At 44.3% G+C, this 19,132-nt stretch overlaps 1 protein-coding gene across 2 annotated transcripts in view; it reads left to right on the top strand.

Moving 5' to 3' along the window:
- INPP5A (inositol polyphosphate-5-phosphatase A) overlaps nucleotides 1-19,132 on the top strand; it is a 206,193-nt gene that overhangs the window by 112,230 nt on the left and 74,831 nt on the right. For both annotated transcript variants that reach the window (XM_057408655.1, XM_057408656.1), the window contains exons 7-8: nucleotides 8,081-8,133; nucleotides 12,695-12,814. In XM_057408655.1, the coding sequence (XP_057264638.1) occupies nucleotides 8,081-8,133; nucleotides 12,695-12,814 (173 nt within the window). The remainder of the gene's footprint in view (nucleotides 1-8,080; nucleotides 8,134-12,694; nucleotides 12,815-19,132) is intronic.

Raw genomic sequence — 19,132 nt, 5'->3', positions numbered from 1 at the left:
GAGCTGGAGGAACTTTAAGGTCCCTTCCAACCCAAACCACTCTGTGATTCTATGATTTCATGATATACACATTTCTATTTTTAAAGCTAAAATTAATCGTGCTGTTTCCTTCCTCGAGAAGTGTTGGTAATAATGATGCCAATTCAAAGATTACAAAACAATATCTAGGTTGAAAACTTGAGTTGAAAGTATGAGCAGCATATCTCCAAACATCACATTTACATGCTCTTGTGTGTTTTAGCCACTTCTCCTATCACATGTACAATGTTTTGTGTGAGAAACAGTTTAAGACTGATTTCTTTTTATTACTGCTGCTTAAGGATGATCTAAAAGTAATTACAATGATTGAGGCATAATGCAATTCAAAATAATTACAGCCCACTGCATATAAAACTAACAAAACTTTCTGTCTTGATTTATGGCTCCTCTTGGCTAGGCATGAGACTCAAATGATGCCTCTGGGAGCAACACTCCAGATAATGTTAGGCCATTTAAAAAAAGCAGATTTGTGTAGTCTATCAGGCCTGAGTAATTTTTTTTCCCCATAGTGAGAAATTGGTTGTTATCATAGATCACAGATACTGCTCAAAGCTCTTGTGAAAGATGAATTAATTTCACTAATGCTTTAATGCAAACCTTTCATGGAGAAGGCTGTATGGTGATAACCTTACTGCGGTCTCTCCTTTCTCAATGATGATTTATGTTGTCTTTTAGTAGATGAAACTGGCTGTATTCACAATCCATCTGCTGGCTAAAGGAATCCTATTAACAGAGGATCTGAGAAGAGACTTAATACTGTAAGGTGAAAGATGTGGTACCCCCTTTCTGGGACATGCAGTAGAAATTTTTTCTCCTATTTTAAAATGTAGATACCTCTCTGAGAGTGTACAGATGATCTGTATCAGCTCTGTCTGGTTTTATGCTGGCTTACAGATGGTGGAGCAGCTAGTAACTATTTGTTAAACTGAAAATAAAGATTGTGGCTTTGAAACGTGCAAGGAGAAAGCATTTTCTTTTTCTCCTTCCCAAGCTATCATTCTTTCAATTCTATTTCCAAAAAGCTCGTCTTTCCAAATACTGTATTTGGAAATATTAAAGCACATCAGTGATCCAAAAGACATACTACATATGTTATTCAGCTGCAGTATGTATCGAAGGTGAAGGATGATGTTTTTGTATTTAACATGTTAAACAGTGGTTTGACTACTGGGCTGTATTGAGTCCGGAGCCTACAAACCTTTGTATTCTTAATGTTGAGTAGACAAATTGGGTTGGAACTAGGTGATCTTAAGATCTTTTCCAACCCTAACCATTCTGTGATCCTATGAAATTATCAATAAATGAATTATTTATCGAAGTTAAAGGAGTTAAGTAAGAGTGTTCAAATTATGAGTAAAGGTAATTTACAGGTTGGTGTGGGGAAATACACAAGCTGCACAACAAAACCAGTGTCATTCTGTGTTACAGAGGCATAGGTGTCCTTGCTTGATTCAGCCTAGGCAGGGTGATATTCTCCAGCAAGAGCTGAAGTATCTCCTCAGGCATCTGTGCTGGCTTTTGCTTGGCCAAGTGAAAGACCTAAACCGTCATGTTTCCATCCACCACTGCTGCTCTTACAACTACTTTAAGTCATATGCTCCGCCAGTAATGTAATGTGGCTGTATAGAGAAGAGCTAAAGAAAATCTTAATTGGAAGAAGGACTGGTGACATGCTCAGTTAGGCTTATGCTGTCTGTAGCAGCACATTCGTTGTGGCATCCCAGTTTGTCATTTTGGGACAAGCCATGGAACCTCCTGTTGGCAGTTCTGGTCCTGTGTCATGTTACCACCTTGCTACTATTACCTTCATAGTGTAAACCTTATTGCTGTAATTGTCTCCCTATAAAGGCTATTTTATAAAACAGAGTTTGTAATGAGACTTTGTGTTCTCAGGAGTGAAATGAGCTCCAGAGTCACTGTCATATGTGGGGTTGGGCAGCTAAAATTTAGGTCCGTTGTCTGTACTCCTGTCAACCCTACATTCTGCTGATCCAAGGAAGGAATTCTTGGAGACTGGAATGTTATTCAGAGAGTTTATTAAAATACAGGAGGAAGAAAGAAGGAGCCTTGTGAAACAGAAGAAAGCTCTGGCAGTGGATATGGGAGCAGGCAGGTGTCTGTGGTGTGCTTGCACCCACAGACCATTATTCCATCAGTTTCTGGCAATGATGTAGATCATTGCACCTCAGGGGCAGGGCTGGACCCTCGGACCTCGCACTCTGCTCTGTATCCCCTTCATCCCCTTATTCCTTCGTGGTTGTCTGGCAGGTGAAGAAGGGACCCCTGAACCTCTGCCCCACCACGTGGTACTGGTACCAGTTGCTTCCAGAGGCCTGACGCTTCACACTCGCAACTTTCTTACCTTGACCTTTCCTTCAAATGTTGCATGATTGTTGTATTTCTGCCTTCCAAAATAAGTTACAGAGAAGGAATTGGGTATTGCTGCTGGTTGGCTGCTTCGCTGGTGACATGTATAGGAAGAAGCTGTCAGCAATAACGGTTTGCATGTCCCATGGTTTGGTATGTAAAAATAAGTGGAGCAAGTACAGGTTTTATCAGATATCTCTTATGTTTGTGTATGTCATGCGCACGTACTTAAATGTTTTCTTCCAGTAGATAGATTCTTACTAAATTCTTCATACTGTATTTTCTCATAAATAAAGGGTAATGAAAACATTATGTGAAAAGGCAAATTATCAATTAAATAATGACACTACATAATAGACTTTGCCATTAGATAGATTCACTTCATGTCCTTCAGCTCTCACGATACATTTTCTGATGAGCGCCATAGATACTTTCATTTGCAGACTCTTAAACTTATGTAATGACTTCTAAAAATCTTTAGCAGTAAAGCCATGACTGATAGTGCTGTTACAATGCTTGATGGTGTTCAGAGGCTGGATTGGGCTTGAGTTCTCCATGTTCTGCATGTTACTCTGAAATACAGGGAAATCAGAAGGGCACTTTGGGCAGTTTGTATACAAACTCCTAAAACCACAAAAGAATAAACTCTTCAGTTCTGTGCAGTGATCTAAGGAAAGAAAGGAAGTGATTTTGGGGCAGGAACTACAATCTGCATGGGTTTTGTGGGTAGCTCCTTTCCCTGGCTACTTAAAAACTGAGGATCGTGTGAGTCCATGGAACACAGGTTCCTGTGTGTGCCTTGGAGGAGGGGTTGTTCCCACCACAGTGACACCAGCCTCTTAGTGCTGAATGTTCTTGGTGCCCCAGTTGTTCTGGCTGCTCATGTGCAAGATTTCAGGTCTTCCTCTGAACTGGGGTGTTCCTTTAAGGAGCTGCAATTACACTGCAGTCATTGCCACTTGAATATGTCTTTCCTTTGTGCCCCTGCTTTGTATGGTTGAATAAACCCTTGCTGGGTCACTATTTAATTTGATATGGTCTCTCAGTAAAATGATGGAGAAAAGATGAATTAAGGCTCTGTGCTAGTCATTATCAATCATGGTTTGTGTGCATTACTTATTGCTCACAGTGCTTTTTGACATTAGCCCTCTATAACCTCTCTCTTCATGTTAATGTTGTCTGGAGGTCCTTTTACCCGATGTAGCAGAGGTTATTTATGTAGGTGGTGTTTCTAGGGGGTTTTAAAAGGTCAGCACCATCTCCTGAGGGACTCTATTCACAAAGAAAAGGTTGGTGGAATGGAACTACAACTTTCCAAATTGTATTCTTAATAAAACATTCTGTTTTTAAGGACTAATAATGGAGAGGTGTTAGAATTTTGGTTACACTGTTGAAGTTTTGACAAAATAGCCTGTAATACATCCTGCCTCCCTTGAAGCCATAGGTGCGGTGGGTGGGTGAGGAAACACCAAGCTTCAGTAAGAAATTCTGTATTTGCCATGTCATGAAATACTGGCTGTGTTGCAACCTTTTAGTCAGCTTGTATCTGTGTGGGCTTGTGTGAAACAGAGCAAGGCAGCAGTGCTGATATCAGGTGTATTTACACAGGTCTTGTTTGTGCTGGGGGGGTCGTCAGTGCAGAGCCAAAGTGCTGTGGGATGGCTGCTGGAGAAGGCGATGATGATTGACAGTGGCACTCCCAGCCTCGTAGACGTTGGTTGCACAAAACCTGAAGCTAACTGTCTGTGTGTGAGCCGTGGCAGCAGGCAGGGCTCAGCAGAGAAGGGCATCTGGATGGCAGCGTTGCAAGGCTCCTCACTGCCAGCAGAAAAGAGAGTTCCTGAGGGCTGGGAACACACAAATATCCCAAGCCATTTTCGTGAAGGGGCCCAGGTGGCCTCTCCTCAGGCATGGGTAGGTGATGGAGCAGATCTTCCTGGATGACCAATTGCATAGACAAAGGGGAGCGCTGTGGATGTCCACAGACTGGTTTGGGTCGGAATGGACCTTATAGCTCAACTAGTTCCAAGTCACTGCCACCTCCCACTAGAGCAGCTTGCTCCAAGCCCCTGTGTCCAACCTGGCCTTGAGCACTGCCAGGGATGGGACAGCCACAGCTTCTCTGGACAAAACTTGTTCTAGCAAGGCCTTTGATGCAGTCTCTCAGAGTATCCTTGTAACCCAGTTGGTGAAATGTACCGGGTAGGTGGGTGGAAAGTTGGCCAGCCACCAGGCTCCCAGGGTGGTGAACACAGTCCAGCTGGCAGCGGGTTGCTGGTGGTGTTTCTCAGGGGTCCATGCTGGGTTCTGTAGTATTCCACCCCTCTGTTAACGGTGTGCACACCAGGATGGAGCACACGCTCAGCTTCGCAGGGGGTGTCAAGCTGCGGGAGCAGTCAGTGTGCTGGGGCAGGGATGCTGTTCAGAGGGACTTCAAGAGCCTGGATAAACGGTCTGACGGGAGCCTCATGGAGTTCAGCAAAGATTAATGGCAAGCCTTGTGCCTGGGGATGGGATAACCTCATACAGTGGTACAGGCTGGAGGTGACTACTCAGAAAACAGAACAGGACCTAGACCTTGTTGGATAGCAACTTGAACATGAGCCAGCAGTCTACTCTGATAGCAAAGGAGGCCAGCAGCATCTCAGGATGTGTTAGGTTCCAGGAAGAGACAACTCCATCTATCTGGCACTCTGAGGCCACATCACATCTCCAGTGTCTTCTTCTGGAGCCCCTGTACAAGACAGATGTGGGCAAACTGGAGCAAGCAATAGCAGAGGCACCCCTGGAGCTGGAGCACAGGATGTGGGAGGAGAAGTCAGAGAGCCCATGTGTGCTGCCAGGAGAGGGGGAGATGGGCTACTGGCTGCAGTGTCCAACTGATGGCTCTTGAGGGATGGGGCCTGGCAACTCTCGGTGGCAAACAGGGACAGGACAAGGGCAGCAGTCGGCTGCAGCAAGGGAAGATGTCACTAGATCTGGAAAGAGATTTCACCATGAGGGTAAACAGCAGGAGAGGGGCCCAGATAGGTTGTGGAATCACTGTCCTTGGAGATGCTCAAACCTCAGCTGGATATGGCTCTAAGCAGCATGATCCACTTGGCCCTGGTTTAACATTACATCTTTTGAAGTACCTGCTGTGTTGCCAAAGAGGAGAAAAGCAGATGAAAACTGACAGCTGGATTCAAGCCGTTATCTTGGGCTTCATCATAGGTTTGGACTGTGTGATTTTAATTTCTATGTATTGTGCTCCAGTAATTAAAAGTTCAATATAGTTATTTTTAAGACTAAAATGACAGAGCTCCCCTTTTTGATTGGGATTAGTTTTAAGCCAGTTTTGAATGGTTTGAGCAGTGAACCTTTTTCGTTGTTCTGTTTTTGAATAAACGTGGGCTTTTTGCCAAATCTCAGCTTGTGGCTGTGCTGTCAGGAGTGTCACAGAAACTGTGAACAGGAGAGACCCTATTGGGTTTTGGGATCTGTAGTTCAGCCATGAAGGCAGCGTGCTGGGAGCTATGGTGTGTGTGCACCCTCAGGCAGTGGTCAGCAGTGAGCAGAGCCACTGCTGGACTTACTGGGGAGGTTCTTTTTCAGTGTTGATACTAAAAATACTCCCAGTCAAGTAGATATTTGTTCACAGGCACCACAGGGGATTTCTCACCACAGCTGCAGTTTAGGAAGAGGATTTGTGTGAATTAGTTCCCTCTGAACGCAGCCATCAGCTGGATCTCAGAGGAGTGAACCATTAGGATTTCCTCCCTGAACACTGCCTTCTTAGACTTAGGCCAATGTACTTGCTTCCAAAAGCCCACATTCTTAAAAGACTTAAGAACCTATAGACACCAACAAACAACTGATGTTCCTTACTAAGTATCTCAGAAACATCTATTCTCCTATATGTCCATCTGTGGTTACAGAACTGCTGCCGTCAGGTCCCAGGAGATCTAGGGGGTGGAGGTGCAAACTTGAGTGTGCTTGGAAGAGAAGTCCCTTTACTCTGTAAAACCTTTCTGCGTTTAGGAGGGGTTTTCTCCTTTTGTTTATAGGAAATCGTTACATTTGGCTGAACATGTGTTTTGTTAATTTATCTTATTCCATAGAATCATTTAGGTTGCAAAAGAACTGTAAGATCATTCTCTCTTAATGTATGTCCTGTGAGCTACTGAAAGCCAGCTCTAAGTAGAATCATAGGATCAGAGTAGCTGGGTTGGAAGGGACCCTGAAGCTCATCCAGCTCCAAGCCCCTGTGTCCAACCTGGCCTTGAGCACTGCCAGGGATGGGGCAGCCACAGCTTCTCTGGGCACCCTGTGCCAGCGCCTCGGCACCCTCACAGGGAAGAGCTTCTGCCTAAGAGCTCATCTCAGTCTCCCCTCGGGAAGGTTAAAGCCATTCCCCTTGGCCTGTCCCTACAGGCCCTTGTCCCAAGCCCCTCTCCAGGTTTCTCATCAGCCCCCTTTAGACACTGGCAGACTGTTACAAGGTCTCTCCTGAGATCTTATCAGACCTTGTCTTTGCTGAGATATCAGTAAATACTTTTTGCATTCAAGCTTTCAGTAAGCTATTATTTATTCAGTAAATAAACACTTCAGAACCTTCATAAGCCACATTTTGAGTGCAAGAACCCTAGTGGGAAAGGGGCCCTGGTAAAGAAAAGGTGTTGTATCTGGTTGGTCTTGATGGTGGTTACCATGCTGGTGCCTGAAAAGGGAGGCAGGGCGGAACCAGCATCTGAAGGGTGCTGAGAAAACAGCCCATGTAGGTGCTGTGAGGCACTTCACTACTCCAGCAGTGGCTGTGCCTGCACAGTGTGCATGGGGAGGTAGGTAAGTCCCTCAGGAGGGCTGTGCCTCAGGAGGACGATACCCCTGAGCAGGGGTGCTGCACTCCAGCTGGCACTTCATACGTGATGCATCTTTTGCTGCAGAATCACTGGCATCGTTCCTTAGGCCTGTCTGGTGCGGTATTCATTACCAGAGAACATGAGCATAGCCTCACATGCGTTGTTAACTGTGAATAAATAGGATGCAGAATCATGTCTTTTTGTGGGAGGTTGTAATTCATGGCAGTGGCTTAGGAGTGGCGCTGGAAAAATCCTTTTGCTGTATCATAAGTGCCATATGTTGACACGAGCTGATTTGTGGCTTGCTCGCGGCTGTTGCCGTTTTGATAAATGTAATGCTTTACCATTATTTAAATTCCCCTTAACTTTTACAGAAATATTGGGTGGGTTGGCTCAGCAGGAGAAATGGCTCCCTAGCACATCTCATTCATTTTAATTTGATGTAGATCTCTGCTGACACTTTACAGTCCAGGTAAAATTACAAAGAAGCCAAGACATTTGTGCATAGGCAGGAAGAATTTGCTGGTTTAGGCTGAGCAGAACTACGGTTGTGAAGCTTTCCTAATTGGCTGTCTGTCATCTACAAACAACTACCAGGGCTTATATTAATTTTACATGTAAGTCTATAAGTGCTGCAGGGCCAAGAATACAAAATCATTCTGGGATTTAGAACAGACACAGTGTGTGTTTCATTGTACCTCGGCCTGTGTGTCGTGCACATTAGTTACAGGGTATGGATAACTTTGGTTTATCTTGTTCTCTGTGTAAGTACATTCCACTTTTCCAGTCATCCTTTGCTTAAGGTGACTGATTCTTATTTGCTTATTTTTCAGTGCAAGTGGTCCAGAAAAGGTTTCATTCGAACAAGGTGGTGTATTACTGATTGGTAAGTTGCATCTTTAAGTTATTTCTGCTTAGGTGTATGTTATGGATGTTTTTGTTAACAGTCATTTCAAAGAGGTATTCATATGTATAGATTGCTCTGTTCATAGAACAGATTGCTTCCAAAGCAGTTGCCTTGCTTTGTTATTTATTGGACGCATCATGCTCAGTAAGTTGTGATGGTGCACAGCAAAAAGTGATGTTACTGTTCACATGTATGTGCAGGGAGTGTGGGGTAACTCAGGCCATAAGCAACCTCTCAGTCAAGCACGGTCAGAAACCTCGGTGTGTGTGGCCAGGGCCACAGGAGCCAGTGTGGAGCTAAGCTCACACCTAACACAGCTGAAGCTCAGGGGTACACAGCCCTCACCTCTTGAGGAAGCAGACTGTTCTCCATGCACTCCTAAAGCCAGCACTTTAAGCCCAGTCCACTTTCCACTGAAGTCAGTGGAGGGACACTACCTTTAGTGTGCAGCTTTTACAACCAGTTCCTGCTACGGTACTTTTAGTGGAACAGAACTTTTAATTTGTTGTATTCAGGTTGGGGTTCACATTTTGAAATCAAGGCATGGTGCTGCTCAGTGTGAGGTTCCTTAGTGGCATCCTAAGGTAGAACAAATCAGCTGGCAGCCCAGTGCAGGGTGGGATGGAGAGAGAGCAGGCAGCAACACACCCCTTGTATGTATGTTATAGTCACCTAAATATATGTGAACGTTCAACATCCTTCCCTTCCTCCTGTGGTTGTTTCACTTCTTAGAATCCTAAGTTTGATTTGGAGGCCTGATGAGTGTTCTCACGGGCTGCCTGCCGAGTGTTGAGCAGTGCTCTTGCTGCTTTGCATTGGCATCTGTATTAGATTAAGCAAACAGCTTGTGAGAAACGAACAAGCAGCAGGTTTTCTCCCTTTGCAGACTCATGACCCACAGGCAGGCAGCTCTGGGAGAACGTAGGTTCCTGGTAATCTTTCCAGATACCTGTGACATGGCATGTGATTCCAGCAGAAGAGATCTGCAGAAGTGGGCATTTAGCACCAGTTGCTAATCTGGCCTTTGCTCCTATACCGTGACTTTTCCAGGCCCTGTCTCTCCTGTCCTCTTGGATTCCCTCTTTGCAGAAAAATAAAGTTAAGAATTTATTTGTAGGCCTTTCCAAGAAGAAGCAGCTCTTAGAGATAGATGTAAAGGAAATGTTCTCTTGCAGGTTGATATTACAAATGATAGTTCTTGGAAGGAGAGTGTAGTTGGCTGTTCCGATCGGATACTGTACTATGCTTATGGCTCCCAAGGGCACACTGGGAGATAGGAGAGAGGAGGCTCCCAGCTCTTTCTGTGAGCTGTGTGCGGTAGTTCTGCACCTGGAGTAGTCTGTGGTTATGATCCACATGGTCCAACGACATCTCAGATGTTCCTAAGGAGAAGTGAAAGGGGCAAGTTACTGTGAACCATTTCTGGAGCAGGAAAGTGAAATATTATGGCAAATACAGAGGGCTGGAAAATACACCTGCTCCGGGTGTAAGTGCACAGCGTGTCTGTCTGCAGTATGACGAGGGCTCAAACCCCGCCTGTGCATGTGCACGTCAGCAAAGTTCAGGCCATTTTCATACTCCTGACTTGTGATTGATGCATTTCTACATGTGGATAGTTAATAAAAATACAGGCAGGAGAGAATGCTCCTGTGTGAACCCTTGAGGGGGCTGTGAGTTTCCCTGCACATCATCACAGAGTGAACCTCGTGCCAAATCCAGAGAGGTTCCAACAGCCCCAAAGAGATTTCAGAGAACAGTCCCCTGTCCTCCTCTGTGATTCAGTGACCTGAGTCCCTCTATGCATCCAGGTTTGTCACCTCATTATTCTTCATTAGCTTATCTCTAGTGTGGATGAAGAACTAAAGAATCTTGGGGCACTCAGAGGTTTCATTTTAACAAAAAGTGAGAGTGCTACACAACCACGTGCACTTCATTTTGCCTTTGTTTTTGGTGTCTTGAATATAAGGGGGTGGCATTTATTTCTATTCCAGTAGTTCTTAGTGTTACGTGTTAGTAGGTGCATGGTAGTGCCCTGAATGCATTACGGTCTTCAATATTATTTACTTATATAGTTTATATTTGGTAGGGTGTGGACTAGAGAATACATTTATAAATGTAGGTACGGCATCACCCTGGGAATGTTGGCAAGTACATCAGAAGCCCGAATCAGCAGTCAAAATTGGTTTGATATTTTAAAGGAAGCAAGATTGCAAGCTTACAGTCAGGGAAGTGCCAAGCATTGCACTTTGAGAGGAGAATTCAAATGCACAAACACACTATTGGGAGTAACTGACTCATACTATATAACCTACAGTGTAGAACAGGATCAAGGGAGGAGCTGTAGAATATGGCACATGATTACGTTAGTGAGTTGAGAATGGTGGGAGTGTTTCAGTAAGAGCTGGAAAGAGCCTCCTCTGCAGGCTGGTTGCTGGCTGTCTCTCCTGCAGAAAGGGCAGGAAGAAATCGGTGTCATTACTTGACAGGACAAGCAGTGTCATGAGGGTTTGAACATAAGGACAGGGAAGCTGTAGGCGGAAGGTAACACCGTGCCTGGAGGAGCAGCTCTCAGCTGACAAGTCTTGCTGTGGCCATCAGCCTTGCTTCCAGAAGTGTCAGACAGGAAAAGCAAGAACCCGCTCAGAGCAGCTGACATGGCTCCTTTGTCCTTGGAGCATGCCTGTGCTGCCAAGGGCAGGAACAGAACTGAAGCAGGCTTGGACAGAGAGCTTTAAACCAGCCCAGTATGACCACCCCTGTGTGCTGCCTAAAAATGTCACTGAGACTGGACTTGGTCAGTGCTGTGGCACTTTCATTTTGCCTCTATTCTTCCCATAATGTCCTTTCTTATTTAAGTGCTGGCAACTTTCATGGAATCATATAATCCCAGCCTGGTTTGTGTTGGAAGGGACCTCAAAGCTCCTCCAGCTCCAACCCCTGCCACGGGCAGGGACCCCTTCCACTAGAGCACCTTGCTCCAAGCCCCTGTGTCCAACCTGGCCTTGAACACTGCCAGGGATGGGGCAGCCACAGCTTCTCTGGGCACCCTGTGCCAGCGCCTCAGCACCCTCACAGGGAAGAGCTTCTGCCTTAGATCTAACCTGAACTTCCCCTGTTTAAAAGCAGTTTAAGGATATACATTTATACCCGAGACATTTTTTACCCTTGTCAGTCTAGTGTAATAGTTATTATCAGTGTTCATGGAATCTACCCAAAATGTATTTATTGAAACAGTAACCACAATTGTGCCCTCAAAGTCAAGTGCAGCAACTTCTATAACACGTAACAATATTATGCATGTGGGAGCTGATGGGGCATCCCACTTTCTGCAGGTGCTCAGGCACCTCCTTTCCAAAATACAGTGTTGTTAGTGCTGTTCCCTAAGTATCCCTTTGGAGGTTCAGTCCCTCAGGGCAGGAATTGCTGCATGCACTGGTTGGTTTGAGGGGCTTTGTTAGGTGGATGTGGTGTCTCTAGGTGAAAAGAACATTCCATGTTTCTAGTTCCATTGTGACTCACCATGTCCCATCACCACATCACCAGAAGATGCAGAGCAGGTCTGTAGGACACAAGAAGTCAGGTATAAAGCAGAATACCAGTTTGGCTGTAACAACTGCACAGGTTGGATGTGCCCTGTCTTCCAGCAGTGGGAAACCAGAGCTCAAAGGACAGTTTGCCTTCCAGGTAACTCCCAGCCAGCGAGAAGTGACACCTCTGTTGTGATTAGCACAAGTGACAAAGGGAAACTCCTCCGTCGCGGCATGTTTATAGCAGAAAATTCCCTCTACATAAAGGTTTTCTGCCATGGAGAAAAGCAGGACTGTGATTTAAAACAGGGAGTGATTTAAGGTACAAGAATACATTTGCATACAGCTTCATTGTAAGGCCAGCAGCACTAATAGTGTTAAAAATACTGATACTAGCCAAAACCAGCCAAGTGCTGTGCAAGCCCTGCAAATGCCAGTCCTTGTGCCATGGGACTTACGCACTGATAGTGAATGTATGTTAGGATGTGGTTATAGATACCTATCACAGTGGGAAAACAGGGGATGCATGGTGATCGTAAGAAGACCTGCTCGAGCAGGTCCAGAGGACAGATGAGGAGTTGCAGTGATATGGTTTAACCTTTAATGTCAGTAAAATACTCCTGTCAATAGCTTTTAATTGTGTTTCTTGCAAAGCCACAGTTCTACTGTATAAACTTAAAGTCGTTTGCATGTTCAATTTTGGTTTGCGCATACTTTAGTGAGGGCACTGCTTGATTTCTGCCACCTGTAACTGACAAACAGCTTTTCCTTTTCATGTGGTGCATGTTTCAGTGAAAGCCTCAATGCAGTCATCCCTGTCAATGAGCTGCTGTAAATTTGATGACAGTGTGTGATGATTTCCTGATGAAGAGAGCTTGATTTTATACCATCCATGTGAGGAAATACATGAGAGCGAATACCGTGTGTTGTTATATTGAATGCTTTGCTGATGCAACAAATGGTTTCTTTCTTTTATCCTGAATCATTTTATTTTTTTCCTTTTTTTGTCATAGTGCCTTTGACTTGGTAAACATTCATCTTTTCCATGACGCTTCCAATTTAATTGCTTGGGAAACAAGCCCATCGGTTTACTCAGGAATACGGCATAAGGCTCTTGGCTATGTACTTGATAGGTATGTATTAGCCTTTACTAGCCTCTTTCAAACTTCTCTGTTCATAAGCAGCATATAAAAGATTTTTTAAAAGGCACGCACATAAATGTAGAGGGTTTTATGCTGTGAACTGGAAATGGTCACTTCTGATGAGAATTTTCTAGATGGTGCCAATTACAGATCACTTTATGCCTCTTACTCTGTTAAGCTAAATTACTGAGATTGGAGAATCAACCTGAAGTCACCAGAACTTGTAGAGTAGAAAGCAGGTTTGGTTTTTAAACGTGTTGGTTAGATGAGCTGCTCTATAGTCTGCGTGGAGTCTCGTAACACTGCCATGAAAGGCTGTTTTTCAGTTACAGAATAGGAGACTACAGCCTGTTGGAAGGGACCTCTCGAGTCTCTCGTTGATCCTCCTGCTCAGAGCGGGGCTGGCTTCAGCATCGGATCAGGATCAGTTCCAGGCTTACCCAGCCGAGCTTGGAGGAGCTCCCCGCACGGTGACCTGTAGTGTCTCTGGGCCACTCGTTCCTGGGTTTGACTGCCCTCATCGTGGAGCTTTTTCTCTCTGATATGCAGACAGGATTTCCCATTGCCCTCAACTTTGGCACGTGTCACTGGGAAGAGTCTGGCTCTGTCTTTTCTGTAACTATCAAATAGATGAAGCCGGCAAGAGAATGCTGCTGGAGCCTTTTCTTCTGTGAGCTGAGCAAATTCAGCTCTTCCACCCCTCCTCATAAGCCATGAGCTCCCCCCCAGCACTAAACCCTGTGCTGTTCATATCTCAGGCCTAGCTGGGTGCAGTAGGCAGCTAATCTTTTTCAAGCAGCAGCACAGTGTTTGTGTGCAGTCATCACTGTTATTAATAACATCTGTTACAGAGTTGATTCATCTGGTGGGTGGTACCATACAGGGGGTAGTCCCCCAAACACCCAACAATTTACAGCTGCTCTCATTAGCTGTTACAAAGCTTTTTCTTGAGCAAAAAAGTGTGGTTTCTGCATGGGTGCACGTGCTTTGGCAAAGTGAACAGGCATTTATTTCTCTTGAGGTACTGCTTGACTGCATGAGATATAGAGGTGGGAAGTGTCTCCTCAAAGCAGCCATGGCAAACACTGTAGATTTTAACTGGAAGAGGCTCTGAAATGTGGAATGGGCTATAAATACTTTTCAGTTACTTTCTGCCCAAGGTTCTATTTCTTTCTTTAAGTTTTATCTTCTTTAAGGCAGATACTTCAGCAGCAGAGGCTGCTTTCCCCACTCTGTCGGAAGAAGTGCTTTTCCTGTGCACCCCAGCAGAGGGCTGAGTAAGAATTCCTCACAAATAGGCTTTTATTTTCACTTGGGGGGGGGTGATACAAGGCTGAAGAGGAAAAATCCAGTGTGTCTGCTCTGATGTGGCTTGTAAAACCTGTTCAAAGCATCAGAAACCACTGGGGGCACTTGGGAGGTTTGCAGGCTGGTAGGATGCGGTCGTTTATGAAAGGTACCTCTAAAGGTCTTTATAAAAAGGGGACAGACACAGTAAGATCAAGATCTGCTCTCAGTGCAGTTTGAGAGCCAGGTTTTCGGGTTCTGTCACACACAGCATGGGAGAGGCTTGGTTTTATCTCATTTTAACTCAGCTCCATTGGTCTCCTTTTCCTCTGCTTTGCATGAGGAGCTGCAGCAAACCTGTGTAAAGCTCCCATGTTATTTACTGCACACTTGTTTACAGCTTGCACTGTGCTTCAGGAGCTGGTGTGGGCTCTGGACCTCCCACGATGCCCAGGCGAGGGTAAGGTAGCAGGACGGTGGTATTAGTGTCAGCTCTGGGTCAGAGATGTCAGGATGGTCTATCATTAAAATGTGACACTGCCAAAACCTGCCCCAGCTCCCCTGTTCTCGGGGCTCTGGTTGCACAACGCTCCTGTGAGCTGGCATTCAGTGCAATTGTGCATTGGGAGGGAGCAGCCAGCCGCAGATCCGGACCTCCGCAGCGCGGTGATGGGCTGCCTGCCACAAAAGGGGAGTTCTGTACGAGCAGTGAATAATGGGAACCCCCTTTCATCGGCAGTGCTAACCTTTTGGCAGCCACCAGCAAACTCTATTCTGATCCCCTGATTGGGGAGGACAATACACTGGAGCTTGCTCTGAATGAATGCTGCCACCAACAGTGTCCCCATTCAGAGGGTTTTGGGAACCATCTTTGACCATTGTCTGCTATCACCCCTTCAGACAGTAGGAAAAGGGAAAGTGAGAGCGTCTATAGGGGGAAAGTACTTCTTTTCTTGGCTTTAATCTCTCTTTAAAGCTTCATAGATCTACATTTCCAGCTGAGCTACTGGAACTATGCAGTGTCAGATAAATACAGAAGAGAGAGGTTTCAAGCTGAGCTTTTAAATCCCCTTATCTGCATGAACTAATAATGCAGATTTAGTGCTGTTAAAAACAGAGACTGATAAGTCTTTTCCTTTAAAGCCTTTAAACTTCTAAAGAGCATTTAACAGCAATGCAGTTCAAACCCAATGAACAATACTGAGAAGGAAAACAGTTTAATGAGCTAAACCTTCACTGAATGAAGCAGAAACACCTTCTCACAGTTGGTTTGGGTCACTGTGAGAGCAAAGGAAAGCACAATCCTGCTCCCGCATCTTCATAAACATGAGTTTAGAGCAGCCTTGTAATGTCTGGTAAAAGCCATCACAGGAGTTTGGAGCACAGAAGAGAAAAGAGTTTGCAAACAAAGCTCAAATGAATTAGTTTCACTGTTAAAGTGACCGGGGAAGTTGGTTTCCCCAAAGTTATTGTAATTCTGAGGTTTTAACACAGGAGCTGTGCAGCATCCCTGAGTTACTGCGAGGGACAGGGCTGGGGGCACAAGGAAGAAGTGGCAAGTGAACGATTTCAGTTTGCCACTAAAAGTCTTCTCCTGAGGGAGTCTGTTCATAATCATGGAGTAGAAAGGCTTGCTCGGACAGTGGTGTTCTGAAGTGGTTTAGCTTTAATAATGTTAAAAACGAATTACAGAGTGAGAAGAGTACATGCAGCTGGCTCGTGTGCACTGCGCCAGGCTGGTTTCAGCATTTGCCATTGAACAAGTGTGAAGAAAATGTTGTGTTGGATAGACACTTTAAAGACTAAGAGAGCTGGAATTACACTGGGGTGAGGCAAATGCCTGGGTATTTACAAACACATACACAGTGTATACAGTACAGAACTGGTGTGTGTGAGGAGTCTTGGTCAATGCTAATATAAACCAGAAGTTAATTACCAGAAGGCAGTTATGTTGTTCCAGATAAGCATAGATACAGCCACAGCTGAACTTGCTTTACAAATGAGAGTAAGAACACCTGCTTTATGTTTTGTGGGGCAAAAAAAATCTTCCAGGCCCAATTTGGGTAATTCCCACCTGCAGTTATCTCTGTTTCCATAATACTTGGGGATTATATTTTCTAAAGTCGGAGGGTTTAAGCTATACACAAGGAGATGTCATTTACATTTTACTTTAGTCTTTCTTGACCTGCTGTAATTGATGCTTGTGCATGTGTCATATTAATTAATCATATTGGCCTATTGGTCATGTCCTTTAGACCCTTGCTGGGGAAAAGTGTCCCCTGAATTAGCAGCCTGGCCAGGGACTGAGCTGAAGCTGTAGCCCGGGGTCCTTTAAAAGTATGAGGAGCGCGTTTGCAAAGGGCAGGACGTGAGATGTGAGCATGATACAGCAAGTCCTGCTGTGCAGCCATTTAAACTTCCTGAAATTATCTGGAGCATTCGGATCCATAAAATGAATGTGTTTTTTTTTCAAGAAAGTGACAGTGCTCTTCTGTTTCCCTATTGAAATGTTCCCTGGCCTAGTTCAACAGAAACATTTTTACATTACAACTGTGAAATCTTGGCATAAAGCTCCCCTTTGTGCCCTTCATTATTTTCTCACAAATATAGTCCATTGTCACATAGCTGAAGTTAATTTGATCAACATTGGGACATTTAACTTTTATGTCCGGTCAAAGGAGCTGTTTCATGCTCGTTTTGGGTATTCAAAAGAAATGATTGCCAGAAAAATAATGTTACTATTAACAATTCAGAGCAATTAGTTTCCCAGGGAGAGGCGATGTGATGCACCGGCTCCACACAACTATTCTTTGTCATTTTATGGATGCTCATCAGTCAACTGTCACATCTTCTCAAAGACCCCTCCAATCTAAATGTTTCTCTTTGGGCTTTTCCCAGAACTAGCAGCTGAATGAGCAAAAGAAAAGCCACTTAGTTTCTAGGCAAAGGAAAACTTCACTCCAAAGATCTGGGTCATTTGAGAAGATCCTCGGAGCAGCTCCTCTGGGGGCATTTTATTTTTGGTACTTTGTTTTTTGCAGCAGTGGCTTTAACTCCAGTCATGCACCTCGGAACGGTTAGAGGAATTTCTGTGTATTCAGATAGAATGCGCAAATAAACCTTCCACCCAGATGTCTGCTAACAAAGGTTTAAAACCCTAGACCACATTCAAAAAGACAGCTTTTCATTAAACACCCTGAGGCTCATCTCATTCATATTCACTAACATTCCCCCCCCCCCCAAACTAAGGTTAAGTGCTCTCAAAATTAGCCTGTTTGTATAATATGCTCTTTAAAGAGTAAATCCAGCAAAATTGTCTTGTTACTCTCAACCTGTCAAATAACAGTCACAGATGCTTTTTTCTTTGCTTCGTGTTCTTCTCCTGGCTCGAGCTTCTGCATGTCTGGTGCAGTTGTCCCCGACTCTACTCCTGTGTCCTTTGGTCACAGAAACATTCTGAATTTGAATTAGGTGTATTTTTAGCAGAAAGATCATTTTGTACTCATTTGCATTGTAGCAGAAAATACATGGTTATAATGTTAAGGACACAAGGAATGATGATTTCTGACTGTTGCAGTCAGTAATTTTGCCTTTATTCTGTTGTTTTCAGCATTTGGGCCTTTTTTATTATTTATTTTTCATTTTGGCATTGATTAATAACTAAACAGGTGAATACTACATTTGCAGCATTTAATATTCAGATTTTAAATTAAAGACCTCAGTTTTCTTCTCTCATGATAACAAGAAACCTGTGCAAGAGGTAGCAGGTTTGGAAGCAATGGCTGAAAAGCCAGCGGTCTAAAATCCAGAACCTTTAAGAGCTTGCAGGTGCCACACAGAAAGGTGTCACTTAAAAAATACTATGGCTACACGAAGTCACTCTTCGCATTGCCAATGGGAATAGAACTGTGGCTCTTCCAGGAGAAACGGTGACATAAAAGCTCTGTGGGTTCCCGAGGGGTTTCCAGCAGTTGTCACAAAGCAAGCTCATGGCCCTGCATTGTAGTGATGAGAGATCCCGAGTCTGCCAGGAGCTGGAAATGCTTTTGGCAGCACTGAACCTCCTCCTCATCCTTCCTTAGGGTTTTACTTGTCCCTACCTTCTTTCCAGTAATAGCTTGTCCTGGAGCTGCTTCAGTTGGCTCCTGTGTCGTTCAGGTAGAACATAACTGATGTAACTACAGCCTAGATTGGGTGTACTGTAAAAAATACCACTCCTGGAAGAATTTGTGTAATCAAACAGAGACAACTGAAGGAAAGAGAGAATTCCTCTTGAAAAAGAAATGGCTCTAAATCACTTGTTGCCTGCTTGATGTCTCTCTGAAAGCAGCTTTATAGAAGAACTTGCAGAGTGCATCACGTTCTCATTGAGTTACATTTCTCCTTTTACTGTAATTTGTTCCTCAGAGAGTCTGGAGCTAGATAAAGAGCAGTCATTAGTGTCTAGCTAAAGGTGACACTCACATCGGCATTCATTGTGGTTTGTGTCTTTTGAAATGTTCTCTCGTATGGCCGTATCATCTTCCAAGATAGCTGTGATTCAGTTAAGAAGAATCTATATGGGCTGTTGATCCAATTCTTATTCATTTGCAGAGAAATGAAAATAAATTGCTATTGTGATTTTATTTACAATGCTTGCTGTAGGATGATGCTATGAGCTGATAGTTATAAAATGGAGAAATGGCTGAAAGCTCCATTCTGCTTCATTTGAGCTTATGGGGCACTATGTGAATAACCATATCCCAGCATTTGCAGTCCCATAGGAAGGTAGGAGGTTGTTGGCTCTGGGTCTTGGATTCATGTCCTGGAAAGACACATATTCTCCCGAGCAGGTAAATAAACAGATGCGAGTTGCATGATTTTAGCCTCTTGTCCAAGTGCTGAGGTAGTTGTAGATGGACTTGGCAGATGTTCTTCGTGATCTGACCAGTAAATAGCTGTAACTGCCTTGGCTTCTATGAAAGCTACTTTCTCATTCCCTTGATGTAGGGTTGAAGATGCAGCTCAGATGATTCAGTTCTC

The sequence above is a fragment of the Pezoporus wallicus genome, unplaced genomic scaffold (genome assembly GCF_028554395.1).
Source record: "Pezoporus wallicus isolate ANWC-B61680 ecotype Strahan unplaced genomic scaffold, APGP_CSIRO_Pwel_v1 contig_13954, whole genome shotgun sequence".
Taxonomy (NCBI): domain Eukaryota; kingdom Metazoa; phylum Chordata; class Aves; order Psittaciformes; family Psittacidae; genus Pezoporus; species Pezoporus wallicus.
This window is presented reverse-complemented; position numbering and strand designations above follow the sequence as displayed.